This window comes from Aulonocara sp. 'chitande type north' Nkhata Bay, linkage group LG11 (genome assembly GCF_057382095.1).
Source record: "Aulonocara sp. 'chitande type north' Nkhata Bay isolate Kocher_YH1m ecotype deep benthic linkage group LG11, A_spYH_male_GT1.1, whole genome shotgun sequence".
Classification (NCBI taxonomy): domain Eukaryota; kingdom Metazoa; phylum Chordata; class Actinopteri; order Cichliformes; family Cichlidae; genus Aulonocara; species Aulonocara sp. 'chitande type north' Nkhata Bay.
The window spans coordinates 27,533,505-27,548,335 of NC_141354.1; the positions used below are offsets into that span (position 1 = coordinate 27,533,505).

Sequence of the window (14,831 nt, forward strand, 5' to 3'; positions counted from 1 at the left end):
AACCACATCAAAATAAACACTGGAAGGTTTTATTTTGATTACTGACATCGGCTGTTCCATTTTCGAACAGTTTCTTTCAAGTTAGATGTCTGTTGAAACAGTCACCTACATAAATATTTCTTCTTTTTGTATTGATTGCCTTCATGCTGAAGAGGAGCGATCATTTACTCCTCTAAATACTCTAGAATGTCTCTCGTTACCTGTACATTGCTTTTGAACCTTGACAACCACCTTTCCGCACGAGTTTCGATTATAAGTGTGATAACGGTTCTTGTTTATGTCCTGTTGTTTGAAATGTCTGTTTTAACTGTGGTCTGGATGATAGGTTATGTTTTTTATCCGTCATTGTTTTCAACATCTATCACCAACAATTCTTTCCTCACTTCCTCTCATTAATGCAAGTATAATCACAGGCCTTCAGCCTCTTCCCTTCTTCCTGTCGCAGCAGCTTTTAGCCCAGTGGTGTAACAAAGCAAGGCTGCCAGTTCTTTTGCTGATTCAGTACATCAGGTCTTCAAGCTGGTGGGACACGCCCCAGGCAAAGGCTTAAGTGTAACAGGAGGAGACTGGCTCTCACCCGGAGTTGCCTCGGTGGTCCCCCTCTCACTCTGCTGTCCAGCAACAGGCTGGCTTTGGCACCGGATTGGCTTCTTCACATTTTTGGGGTGCTTGTAAGGTGTGGTGGAGGAGATGGAGCTGTCTTGTGTAGCCGGGCTCAACCTCCTGCTGGCTGTGAGGGCATCGTGTGAGAGGCAGGTATTTCGTGGGGACAGGATGGGCGCAACATGAACCCACGTGAGGCTCGGCTTAGAGCTCTGACCCGCTTGGTACTTCGACACCTTCACTGGTTCCTTGCCGTCTCCGTCTTTTCCGTCATTTTTGTCATCAGTTAGCTGACTGCTGCTGGCTGCATGGGCCAAACTCTGATTTGCATCAGCTGCTAGTGATGGGGAGGAAGAAGGTCCACCTTCTCTGCAATCAGACTTCACCCTGTTTTCTCCTGTGCTGATATGGGGGGACTTGAGAGGTACAGGGGAAGCCGTGGGAGAGTCTGTACCCGTCCAGCTGAGTCTGCGCTTCTGGAAAATAAACAGGAGAGTAATTTTCAGAATATGAACGGGAGGTTTTTGTAAAATTTGTGGTGCTGGTGGGGTGGAGAAATGTTTATGTGTATTAGCAGCAAGAAGTCAGAAATGTATGTCCTCACCTTAACGGGAATATGTAACTGATCCCTGTGTTTGTGCGGCGGGGTGGAGCCGAAAGCTTCCTGGAGGGATCGGGCAGGGGATGTGGCGACACTGGAGGCTGTAGACACAGGCTGAGTGAGAATTTGGGGAAACCAAAGTTTTAGCATCATCTCCACCTGGAGCAGAGTGTTCAGATACTTCTCCCTATGATGTAGAAAGAGGAACAAAATTTAGGTGAGGAGCAGATAGGAATACGACTTTGCTGCTGAGTAGGAACAGGCGTGGATATTTATGATCCTGCACAGAGATCTAGGTAAAATTTCATCTGAAGTTTGGTGTTTCTCTGCACTGACAGTGAAAGCTGTAACTCTACCTGCCTGAGGACTGTTCAATAAAACATCCTGCCTCACCGTGCACTGCATATCTAAGATCAACTCACAGTTTAATAAAGATAATAATTCTTAAATGCAGCTAAAACATCTCATGATGGCAGGACTTGATAAGAGTGAGAAAAAGAGGGCTGATGGATGGTGGGACAATTTGGATGACATCCTACCCGCAGTCAGGTCTCTGTAAAACCCCCACAATCCTCTGGATACGATCCATCGCCACGCTCTGCTGGAAACTACTCAAGCCTGTCAATCAAAAGAACATAATCCTTCAGTCAGCATTCACACTGAATGAATGCATATGTGGGCATGCACGGTCTCACACATGCACACACGCTCTAACTCATGATATCGGTAAACTCTTGCAAGCTACTGAGTCAGCGAGAAGACTCGCTTCACACATACACACACACACAGCACTGTGGACTGCATTGATAGGCTACATCAATACAGACTACTGCTTGAAGGAAAACTTACTATTTCAATGGACTGAGGCCACTTAGATCATGTAAACCTGTGTTCAGCCTCAACAACTGCAGAAGCCAGCGAGCGCACACACACACTTGCCTCCCAGAAGACAGTGAAGAAAGGATGCTTACCCCGGTCGAATCGGCCCCTCTTCAGTCCATTCAGCAGCTCTAGCAGGGGCCTGATGAAACCCTGCAGCTCAGCACACTGACAGAGGAGGAGGGAAGACAGATTACGAGTTGGTTTTGGTTAGGCTTGGCTGTCTGAGGCTATCTGCTGGGCTTTCCTTTGCACGCACACTGCTATGTCAGCCCTCTTCTCATCACTCTCCTTTTCTGCCCATCACCTTTCTTACCTTCTGAGCAAACAGCAGATCTCCTTGTGATTTTGCAGTCTGCCTCGCCGGATCAGTCTTCCCCAGGCTGACGTGAGCCGCTTTGCCGCCACTCTGTGACCTGTACGAGTCCTCCTCTTCCTCTTTGTCGGTGAAGCCGTCACACGTCCACTGTGACCCGGGACTGTCTGACCCCCCATTTCCACTTGCTGACGCGCTGCCCGACCCCCCGATGATGACAGATGGAGAGCTGTCTGTCAGGAAGACGTCTGTGTCGTCCTCTGCCTGCTCTGAATCGCTGAACAAGAGGCTGTCACTGGAGCTCAGGGAATCAAAGGAGGGCTGAGAGGAGGTGCTGCCCTGCGACTGCATCCCTATCGGGACAGAAAGAAAGCTCAAAGATTAGGATGACGGAAAGAAACACAAGTGTGGCTTAAGGGAACATTGAAAACCAACACATCTGAAGTGAGAGGAAGTTCAGTTCTTAGCATTTGGCAATACTCCATTTTCCTACCTCGCTACCAAAAATTATAACCCCTATTACTCAAAATGGTGGGTATAGCACTGCCCTAGTTTGGGACTGGGGGTAGGCAGTAGGCACACAATAGTAGTGCATGTCTGGCTTCCATTGAGGAGATTGGAGGCTGTAGGAGAGTAAAATGTGTGAGGGGGATGGGAGCTTGTAGAGTAGTGAAATCGGAATAGGCCTGCTCTCTCTCTTTGCCACAGCCTCCAGTGCTCTCTCTAGCCCCTCCTCTCCGTCTCAGGCTTGCGCTCCATCCCCCCTTGGATTCACACACACACACACACACACACACACACACACACACACACACACACACATGCAAACCACTCTCTTTCCTCTCGGCTGTATTTCTGTATGCTTCTCATCCCTCTCCGCTCTGCCTTCAGCTCATCCTGTTCGTTATGCACACAAGCCCGGTGCCCCCTCTTCCTTTCCTCTCCAAACCAAGCCCTCTTCCTCCTCCTTTTTCTCACATTTTCACATTCTGCATTTCTGGCCATGTGCCTTTCTCTCATCTGTTTGTTTTTCTCCCCCTTTCTTTCTCAGCTTGTTCAATCTCTGATCCCACCAATACTGAGGGGGAGATTTCAGGGGAAACTGAGAAATGCTCAGCAATGAAATACACCAACAGAACTCTTTATCAGCGTCAGAAAAATAAAGTCAAAAGTCACTCACAAATGAAGGAGACTGACACAAACGCAAAAGGAGAAAGAAACGCTCAGACAGCGTGCTTTGCCATTTACATTTTATGTCTGGTGGCTGTCAAACCAAATGGCACGTTGTTAACGTGAAAGAGTCAACAGCTTCAAATACTGTGAGGCAATCTGATGCTATTTCTGTTTATGTACAACCCCTTACTTAGTTTATAGCCCCAGCTGGATGGAGATGCGGTAGGATTGGATTGGTGGATGTGTTGCCACAGCCTGCACAGGTAGACCATGAGGCTGCGACTCAGGTGTTTTCTGCCGGCCTGTGTCTGTGCCCACCACCACCACGCCAGCAAGAGAAACTAATAGAACTGTACATTCAGGCCATCTAAAGCCGTTCAGTCTATCAGACACTAACATAAATCCATAGCAGTTACTTGTCTTAAACATGAAGGAAAATCTGAGCAATCATTATAACGTTTAAAAGCAATTTATCGTTAGGCAACACAGCTTTAGGATATATTAAAATTATACCGGGATGGTACGCACAGGACAGGAAATTCCTTCAGGCTAAGCTGCCAACTTCGGCAAACAAAAAAGATAAAAATGCTTTTGAAAATTCTTACCTTCAGTAAAGCGCTTTTAAAAATAACAGCTGATTCTAATAATAGTGGAGGATGGCTCTGTCTTCTACTTTTGGTCCGTCAGTCCACACTCCGAGGCTGGAGCAGCATCGGGACGCCGAGCATCACCTCTCTGTCACACACACATATACACACACACACACACACACCACCCGGCCTGCCGTTCATCGGTCTGTGCCTGTGCTGCCTCTTTCTCTCGGCAGTTTACAAGCGTCAACATGTGCGCAAATCCACGTGCCCACGCTCTGCGCGCACTCCATTGGCTGCCGTGTCGACGGCGGCGCGCGCCATTGGCTGAACCTTTCAGCCAGTGATCGCAGTGATCTCCGCTGACTGGACGGCGGCCCCGGCACTCACGGTCCTGCCCACTCATGTGTCGCCCGTGAGTGTGGCGTCTGGGCTGGGCTGCTCTACTATAGCGAGCGGGTGTAAACACACGCAGGCACGCACGTCGGCCCGAGATGTGCACAGTATGTTCTATGCACGAGATGTGCGCAAAAATTACTCATACCGAGAGCGTAAGAACGCACGTTGATAACTAAATATAACAAGGGACTTGAGAGGTTTAGCAGAAGGCACGCATGGAGCACGAAAACCGCTTACAAATAAGGCCTCTCAAAGGTAAAATAATAACTAAATAAACAGTGGGCGACGTTTTTCATTATATTGCCCAGAACAGACTAGAAAATCACATTTTTTATAATGATGGTCACTCTGCCTGGACAAGGCTTTGCAATTCTTTCACCCTAAGTTATCTTGGGTTACATAACTTGCAATATTAGACGGATATTGTTTATTTGCTAAATTTCTTGCAGTTTTACATAATCTCATGTGAACATTTTTGTATTTTCCTCAGTTTAAAGCTTACCAACTCGTTTGTCTAGTGTCACAAACTGGAATTCAGAGGATGAAAGTAGGAAGGAGAGCTGAGGTGATAAATTTTCCAAACAATGAAATATCGTATTTAAAGTGTGATTGCCTGCTTTGTGTCAGTGTCATTTCATGTTTAAGTTAAAAACACACACTGCTGCATGCAATCATACAGATAACAAATCACCTCCCAGTACCATGATATATAGCCTTACAGCAGCGAACTCACTGACCCTCCCTCTGAAACTTGCAATGCATTATACCAACGTACATGGATCATACACATGATCTTGTCACATGCTACATACTTATCTTATTGCTGGTCTCTCTCCTCATTGGGCTTTATTGTAAGGCCACGATTTTACTGGCTTTGACTAGTATTTTTAGATCCGAAATCCCCAGCATGTTTCAGCCTATGATAAACGGCCTACCCTTCCCCCACTCCCATGCTTAACATACACATGAACCCACTGACCCTCCTCAACGTACACAACAGGCTGTGTCCTTGTTAGATTGACAATTACCATCTTCGAGGCCTGCAACTATGTCAAGTCCCTCAGTATTTAGTAACCTTAACATCAGGTGCGCAAACAGGACCCTCTTATTGTCAGGATACAATAACAGGTGAACTTTGGCAAAAAATAAACCAGGGGAAAGGTCGTATGTGTGCTACGTGAGCATTCCTCTACAGCACATGAACTCACTGAACCTACTTTGAGTTCATGCTTGCTGAAGACCATCCCCTTCAAATCCCATCCTCCACTTGGCTTCCATGTTTTTTTTTTCTCTTTTCTCATTATCAGTCCTTGTATTGACAAGCTGAAGTATCATCTATGGAAGATGTGTTTGTCAATTAAGTGGGTCAAAGTTCAGTGTATCAAACTGGTCCCTGAGGTGGAAATCAGAGCATTGCTCCATTGGGTTGATTGTAGTAAAAACTGACTATTGCATGAATGTAATAAAAAGGATTCAGCAGATGATTTAGAGGGAAACAAAGAGGGATGTGAGAGCGCTTAATTATAGAAGCTAAATTAAACATTTACACGATTACTTTACGTAGAAGACATTTCTACATACATTCTTACTCAGTGTGAAAGCATTTAAATGTTTAGGTAATGAAAGTTGAAGTTCCTGTTTGGTGAGGTGAGAATCAGACACTAGGACTGAAAAGTCATTGGTCTAATGGAAGACAAAGACACAAAGAGCTGCAATATAAAGTGGAGACAGTTTGCAGTATACACTCTTTGTGCTCTTTGTATCTTTGTCCTCCATCAGAAAGACAAAGATTCAGACCATGTCAGGATAGCTGGGAAACTACTACACACTGCTGCTTTACCCTGCCCTACCTTCTCCTTCAGCTTCCTCTGATTTAGAGGAAATGTCGATCATGTTGCCATATCACAATGAAATAATATCCATAAAGGAACTTGATGAAACACACTGTACATCCCTCTTGTAATTATTATGTGTTTGGGTGCACGTACCTGAGTGTCTAAACAGTATATTTCTTTTCATTGCAGAACAGGCAGAAACTGCTTAGTACTACTAAACTTTGTTTCAAATTTTAAATAAGTTACTATTTGGTTTGAAGCCTGGTACTTTAGCGCCTGCCTCACAATTATTAACTACTATATCTGCTCCTCAGTGATAGTGCACTCACCTTTGGGCAAATCAGACATGCTTTTTGGAATCAGTTCCAAAGTATCACGCAAACTCTTTCACAATGTATTTTGCAACTACAGTGCGATTACAGCTTCCAATGTCAGTTTCAAAAACACTGGCACACTGAGTAAAATGTAAATAAAAACAGGATGCAGTGATTCACAAATCTCATGAACCCTTGTTCTATTCACAGTGGAACACAGAAAACATATCAAATATTTCAACCCAAGAATAATATCAGCTCATTTTGAATTTGATAGCAGCAACATGTCTCAAAAAAGTTGGGATGGGGTGCCATGTTTACAACAGTGTGTAAACCTCTGGGAACTAAGGAGACCAGTTTTTGGACTTCTGGGAGAGGAATAACGTCCCTTTCTCGTCTGATATAGGATTCTAGCTGCTCAAAAAGTCCTGGATCTTCTTTGTTGTACTTTTAATTTCATGATGTATTGACTATTTGTAGAAGGCAGGACTGCAGGCAGGCAAGTTTAAAAACTAGAGTCTTCTACTACAAAGTCACGTTGCTTCTCCTTCTCTGGAGTAGATGTGGTCTGGATGGAAGTATATGGTGCTCTAAAACCTTTATATGTCTTTCAGCATTGATGGTGCCTTTCCAGATTTGCAAGCTCTCAATTCCATAGGCACCAATGCACCCACCATCAGAGATGCAGGATTTTTTGACTGACTGCTGATAACGAACTGGATGTTCTCTCTCCTCTTTAGTTGTGGGATGCTGTGTTCATTTTTCCAAACAGAACTTCAAATTTTGATTTGTCCAACATCCTTGCCTGAGTACATTTTAAATGAGGGTTAGCACAGAGAAGATAGCAGTGTTTCTGGATTATGTTCACATATAAGCCATATGTGGGGGTTTTTTTAAAGAAAAAAAGAAAATTTGTGGATGTGAACAGACAATAATTTGTGGAAGTGTTCCTGAGCTGATGCAGTAATTTCTGTGAAAGGATCACACCTGTTTTTAATGAATTGCTCCCCGAGGGCTCAAAGATCACCGACATCCAACAGTTATTTTAAGCCTCCTGCCTTTAACACGGACATTTCTCTAGACTCCTTTTCATATGTTACTATCACACAAGTGCTAAAGGACACCATTATGGTAGTAATATTTGTTGCTGTTACCACAAACATTACAGTTTCATTCTGAACTAGTCAGAATCCATCTTCTGTTCAGGCTGCAGGCGTACATCTGCGGAGCAGACATGTGTGCCACAGAATAAGCAGAGGGATCTTCACATGTCGGAGAGACGCTCCGCTGCTAGATTTGTGAATGAAACCGGCAGACACGCCCTCGGCACAGACTTGGCAAATGGCAGGTGGAAGCACTTTAGCCACACCTCCAAGTGGAAGACTCAACAGCCAATGGGAGAGCGGCAAGTGTTACCAGTGTTGCATAATTTGGCTGAAGTGCTTCACGTTTGAGCGCTCCGGTGCACTGTGTGAAAGGATGGAGCTGAGAGACAGACAGAGGAGGTGGAGAAAACTAAAATCGCGAGATCAGTGCCAGAGATGTTAGAAACAATAGTCACGAGTCACACAAACCGCTGTCAACAACCCGAGGAAGAGAACAGATCAGAGTTTCACGAAAAAACAACAACAAACATAAATAGCAAATAATTCAAACACTTATGAGCAGACCTGGTGGGATTTTTCCCCCCACACTTTTGTTTATCTTAAGGGATAAATAGTTGCAATCAGTGATTTTATTAATTAAATTCTATATCCTGTTGTTTCTATGCTTGATGCAGTAAGTGATGTAACCTTTTCAGTTTTATCTTTGAAGTTTATCCTTGAATCCACAATGTGATGTAATCTAGATCAAAAGACTCTTGCTTGGATTGACTCTGAGGTTTTAAAGGGAACTGTTCCCTAAAGGGCGATTTATATCCAGTTTAAAAGTAGTTGCGCAGCTAATCAGTGCGTGGAGACTTTAATTGGTGGCGCTTGCGGTTCACAGTGAAGCAGTGGATTCACGTGGGCTCAGTCTTTCTGTTTTCACTAGTTTATTTATTTATTTTTGTGATTCGCTATTTTTCACCTAAATAAATGTCGATGTTTCCTTATTCGGCATCTTTGGAGCAGTTCCAAGATTGTAACGATCTTTCCAGTGTTGCAGGAAGAAGTGACGATAACATTTACTTTTAGGGTGTATTTTCTGCTCGTTAAGCCCAAAATATGTCACATGGATAGGGCTCCCCCTGGTGTTCACACCGAAGATCTTTATTTAATGACAGTTTTTATTGATCATTTTGACGCCATTCTCAATGGCGTGTCCAGCGGGGTGGCCTGGGGGGGCACAGGCCACCCCCCCAACCAGACTGGCCACCCCAGGTGCCACCCCAAAGGCAAAACAATAAAATTCAATCAAATATCAAATGTCCGATTATGTTTTCACGGTGACGCTCAGATATCCGAGTGTAAGTGAATGCAGCATCGGCTTCTGCGCTATGTGCATCACGTTAGCAAAGGTAGGAGAGCCAAGCACGAAAGACGTCACTGCAGGAAACAATTTTTCGGTGAAAGAAAATGAGGACAGAATAAATGTCCCGGTAAGTAATATTAAGTTTGTTGAGTTTAGTAAACTTCGGCGAAATTAGAATACCAAGGAAAAAATAACACTTAAAGAATTATTGCAGCCGTCGAATATTTCAGACAGTATGCTACAGAGGGCAGCTAACATAAGAGTTATGCGTTATAAGATATAATCTAAGTCGTAACATTGCTGTATGGAGCTGCAGATTTGGTTGCAGGTTAACATAGCTGGACTGGCCATCGGGCTTATTTGACTTATTTTTTATTTTTTTTGTAATGGCATGAACAATGAGAGGTGGTGGATTGGCCAGATGCAGGTCGATGTGTAGAAATAACTCCGTTGTTTGGTGGTGGCTATGGCGGGGCTTCCACAGAGGCAGCAGGTGGATGAGGGAAGGGGAGGCAGGAGGAGAGCCCCGAGGCAGCCACCAGTCCGAGTGTCAGGTGAACTGAACTTCAGGTAAGAAGTCATGACCTGCAGTCTATCTGGGTCAGATATAAACTAAGTTTAGGTGGAGTTTATTTTCGTTGTGCTGACTTTTTACTGTCAGTTGCAATAACTCATACTGCGTTCTAGCCAGCTTGACGGAGTTTTTATACAGCTGTTCGGTTGCTATGATGTTACTGATAGTGAACTTTATTTTATTCATAAGGTTAGTTAGTAGAGTTGCCAACGGCTCCTTAAAAAAATGGAATGGTCCCTCAATCAGAGAAAATATTACACGTTTCGTATTGAGCTGAGAAGAGACGCAGTTTGTCCCGAACTTCAGCTAGAATGGAAAAAGACACAAAGCTGGATTTATTCTGTCTTTACGCTGCACAGCTGCCTCTTCTCTCATCCTGCCTCTCCTGTTGCTACTTCAATCATGAAACTGATCGATGATCAGCTGATCGGCTTTTCTCTCTTGTTTGTTTATCGCCCACTTTGCGCCAGAAAGACGAAACCAGCAGATGTTGCGCTAAACAACAGCAGCACGTTTAAGCTTGATCGGCTGTTGTTAGAATTTATTTAATATTAATTTCTAGTATCAGCTGATGTTTGCTGGAGCCACAGCTGTAAAGCTGCTGGTCATGATGTCGGTTTGGATATCTGGTGAGAGGGAAACGTGAAGACCACCCACCAGGATCCTTTTTTATGTAGCTGACAGCTGGTAACTGTGCAGGGGCGGGTCTAGCAAAGTTTTGCCAGGGGGCCAGGTAGGGCATTAACAGGGAAAGGGGGCACAAAGAAATACTTTTCTTTCTTATTCTCATTTAAAATATCTAGCTTTTATTAAATAATTATCTAAATCTTACAACCAAAGTTTTTATCTGACGTAAAATGTATAGAAATCATACATATACCAAAAAGACTGTACATCACTGTCACAACAGGGTTTGTTTTCATTCAAAGGCTTTATGGCTTTAATACCTGGTGGGTCGGTCTGTAGTCAAAATGCCCGATTTTCTGTCCCAGTCCAGCCCTGCAGGTTATACTGGCAGTGTCACCATGCCAGCTGAATGTATTTCATCATCAGCCAGTGTTGTTCTTTATCAATATTACCAAAGTTTACCATAAGGCAGCATAGAAAGTATTTACTTGCTTTCAGGTTTTATTCAAATATTAGTCTTTTCAGTTGTTTCTCCACTTTTTTCCTGTTTCAAAATCAAACACCAGTTTGTGAGAAGATTATCTTCTTTTTTTAACAGGCAGAGAAAGTTTTACATTGGAACTGGCTAATTTGTCAATTGTTTGCTACAAATGTTCGTATTTTAATATTCAAAAATGTTTTTGCCCAAAACATATGTGCAGTATATATCAGTAAAAATACTATGCAAATATTGCTGTCCTTGAATGCTGAGTAAACACTGACAAAGCACTGACTGTATCTCTTGTACTTTATCAACGCAGTATCTAAAAACTTTGCACCGTAGTGGTTAAAATCTCATTCTAATAAGAGTTAAAAGTGCATTTGGTTATTAGGTTTATACACAGCAAATTCAAAAGTGTTAAATGTTTTGGTGTTAATAGTCTTCTTGCAAAAGTAGAGTTAATTTTACTCTAAGCAGAGTCACATTCTTTTAATGTAACTCTGAGGTGTAAAATGATAGTAGTTAAAATCGAGTGTTAAAAATGAGTGTTTCTCTGTCAAATCTGGAGGTGTTACAATGGAAACATTAACTCTTGACCTCTTAACTCTGAACTCCTACAGGGGCTATGACACCAACAGAGTAAATTCACAGACTCCGCCCCCAGCACGGCTCCAATCGAAGCTGAAGTGAAGCCGTTTCGGAACATTTTGCTCTACATATTTGAGTTGTTTGCCATGCTTGGTAAGTCATTCTTTCAAACATTGTTTCAATTATTATTATGAGCTTTTACTTCTGTGGCTCTTTGGAGTTGAGACAAAGCTGTGTGAAAGGCATTAGCCATGTTGCTCGCTGATAGCATAATATTCTGTTTTAGCTAGCTGAAAGGTATTGTTAGCGGGCAAATACCACAGCCTTGAAAAAAGCTTGCATGTGAATTTTCAGTCAAACTTTTGGTCAAATACACCTAAAACAATGTGTAGAATGTGAAATGTTGGTATAATGGTGCTACTTGAAGCCTGAAAACGATCGCCCATAAAAATAAAACAAAAAACGAGCAAACAGCAGTAGCAGACGTCCTGACTGGATTCTACGGTAGCATTTAGATCCCTCCAGAGTTTTGTGCACACGGTTTAGGTAAAAATGAAAAAGGTTGAGGTTTTACATTTAGTTCAGTATTACCTGTTGCCTGTGTATTTGTCTTTTGGGAAAATACTTTACACAAGTAATGGCTCAAAGAGGATTCCTTTTTTTTTTTTTTACTGTGCTGCAATTGTTTACTGGATTATTTGTGCCATTAATTAGTGTCAACTAATTTTTATTCAATCTCTGCACAGGATATGCTTGTGAAGATGGAATATGGGGGAGAGCAGAAGTGCGTTGAAGTTCCACAAAGGGATGAATGAAGGACATGCATATTGTATTGAAGAAATAAGTGATGAGAATGCTGTTATTTGCATTTACCAGCTCACCCATGTCAGACCTTTTGATAAACACAATTCTAATGAAAGTGAGAACATGTATACTGTTACATCTTTCAGAAAATGTTTTGAAATTGTGGTGCACAGTTCAGAATAAATGTTTTTCAAAAACCATTGCGTCTTTTTAGTAAATGTTTATTTCCAAAAGAAATTTCTAGAAGTTCAGAACAGTAAAATTCCCGCTTTTTAGAATGAATTAGAAGATAACTCTTACGTAGTTAAACTAAAATACTCTTTGAGAGTTAATATATAAACTCTTAACACCAAGTGTTAAATTATCAACTCCTGAACAGATTTGGTGTTTAACACTAAATCAGAGTTAACGTACCAACTCTCCAAAAAGAGTTAAATTAACACTCTCTGGTGTGGACCCATATAGACACTTTAATAGTGTTGAAATCAAATCCGACAGTGTTAATTTGGACATGCTGGATTTGCTGTGTAGGATTATTGAATTATGGTTAAGGGTTGGTAGAATTTTTTTTTTAAACATTATCTGCCAATTAAATCTGCCACCCTTCTCCAAATCTGTGCCCCTACCTGGCCCCCCCAACAAAAATTTTCTAGACACGCCACTGGCCATTCTCACATCAATCTCACACCAGTGAGAACCCACATCAGGCTTTCTCATAGTATTTGTACACACTGCTATTGGTTTTACACATACTTCACTGCTAAAGGTGATAGTCATTGTGTGATGTGTTTCTCATTTGAATGGCACAACTGATCAAATTGTTATTTTCCAGAAAGAAATACAGATCTCTCGCTTATGAAACAACGCTGTGAAGCATTGCATTAGTGTTTTCAATCAAATCACTTCTCAAGTTTTTAAAGTATGCATGAAACAGCAAGGCCGTTAAATGCTGTCAGTGGTAGCAGTGAATATGCTCTTCAGTTGAAAGCAAATATAAACGCGGTCTCAGAAGAGGTTCAGTCGAAGCAGCTACAAACACATATTCTCAGTCTTGTGTCACACGTGCAGGTTATGACACTGTTATTACATGCAAGCATGAACTACACACATATGTAGTGTGACTTTGTCATACTATTCAGTAATTGTTTCTGTGTATATAGTATATTTTTGTCTTTGTTTATTTTCTGATGCACATAGTATCAGGACTGATTTACAACAAAAAAGGGATGATTTTTTAAAAATTGCAGTGACTAATATGATGTTACTCTTAGAAAAAACTAGAGGTGTCTAGGTTGATATGATGGGTTGCATTAAATTTTGTATTTTTCTATAAATTTGACAGCTTTTCCTGCTGATAAAGATACTACACCAAAATAGTTACCTAAAAGATAAACAGGAAAAGGTCCAGTTTTTTACTGTCTAATATAAAAATGTCAGTATAAAAAAGAGAAAATGTTCATCAATCAACGAAAACTTGTTCTTTTAAAGCTACAGGATAGTAGTTTACATTTCATACATTTACACATTTGTCATGAAGATAAACCAAGACCTGCTGTAGATACTGCACTTATTTATCTTATACTAAAAGATCTCAGGGATTAAATGTATAATTAAAGATGTTTACACTGACAGAAAGAGTAGTTTCACTCATCTGCCCCACTGAAGATCCAAGTGGGCTGTATGTGGCCCTCATTGTAAAAGGAGTTTGACATCCTTTGTTTAGACTGTTTTACTGACTTGCACAGATGAGACTGTGATATGAGATGTGGTGACAGTGACACTCCTGATGTGAGACTTACACCAACGTGATGAAGAAACACAGTAAAGTCAGAAAGACCCCAGATGAGAAATGGGAATTTTGTGTTCTGGTTTTTAAAAGATGTTTTTCTATTTAAAATTAGAATCCATGAGAGAACCACAAATAAATTACTTAACCTTGAAGTTAATGCTTGGAAATGGATCCAGGAGACCTCCGGGGGTTAAGTTTATTGACCATAACAAAGCAGTCATGTGGGCCTTGAGTGGTCTCTTCAAGTTTATTAGGGGCTTGTAACCAGATCGGCAGATATGGAAACACAGACAAGCCTTGAAACTTTTTTTTTTAGTTCCAAAATGTGTATAACTTTAATATCTTTAAAAGTAAAGATCGCACTGGGATGCTTTTAGCTTGGTTATCTTTTCATGTGGGACATAGAGATAACTCTTTTATACATATATTTTCTTTGCAGTAACATTGAATCTGTTTCTGGTTTAAGAAATTTTACTGGTCATTTTTTTTCAAAGTAGCCAATCTACTCAAAGTGTGTCCACTGACATACTGGGTTGCTGTGGCATTTATGACGAAACAATAAACAAAAGTTTTCTTTACTTTTATCTGCACCTTACTGACTTTGGATGGAGTGCAGCAAAAATGTAGCCCTAATGTAGAGTAAAAACATTTTAGGCACAAAAAATGAAATGTGAACAATGTACTTGAAATTTTACAAAATTGCTTAAATGGAGAAAAGCAAAATGATACTCGTGAAACTATATGCATCAGAAAATAGACAAAGAAAATATGTAGAATCCATGAACATAGCAGCAGCCACTGTAT

At 41.6% G+C, this 14,831-nt stretch overlaps 1 protein-coding gene and 1 long non-coding RNA gene across 2 annotated transcripts; one reads left to right on the forward strand and one right to left on the reverse strand.

Moving 5' to 3' along the window:
* Window positions 1-116: 116 nt before the first annotated feature.
* On the reverse strand, window positions 117-4,388 carry LOC147319231 (uncharacterized). Its single transcript, XM_086311683.1, has 6 exons — window positions 4,178-4,388; window positions 2,400-2,752; window positions 2,176-2,251; window positions 1,744-1,822; window positions 1,208-1,391; window positions 117-1,079 (listed from the first exon to the last, which is right to left on the reverse strand). The coding sequence occupies exons 2-6, from the start codon at window positions 2,748-2,750 to the stop codon at window positions 507-509; spliced, it is 1,263 nt and encodes a 420-aa protein (XP_086167809.1). The 5' UTR covers window positions 2,751-2,752; window positions 4,178-4,388; the 3' UTR covers window positions 117-506.
* Window positions 4,389-9,101: 4,713 nt separating this feature from the next.
* On the forward strand, window positions 9,102-12,714 carry LOC147319232 (uncharacterized). The gene is made up of 3 exons (XR_015131412.1): window positions 9,102-9,291; window positions 11,467-11,587; window positions 12,181-12,714. It is a non-coding gene; the product is annotated as an uncharacterized LOC147319232 (long non-coding RNA).
* The last annotated feature ends 2,117 nt before the right edge of the window (window positions 12,715-14,831 follow it).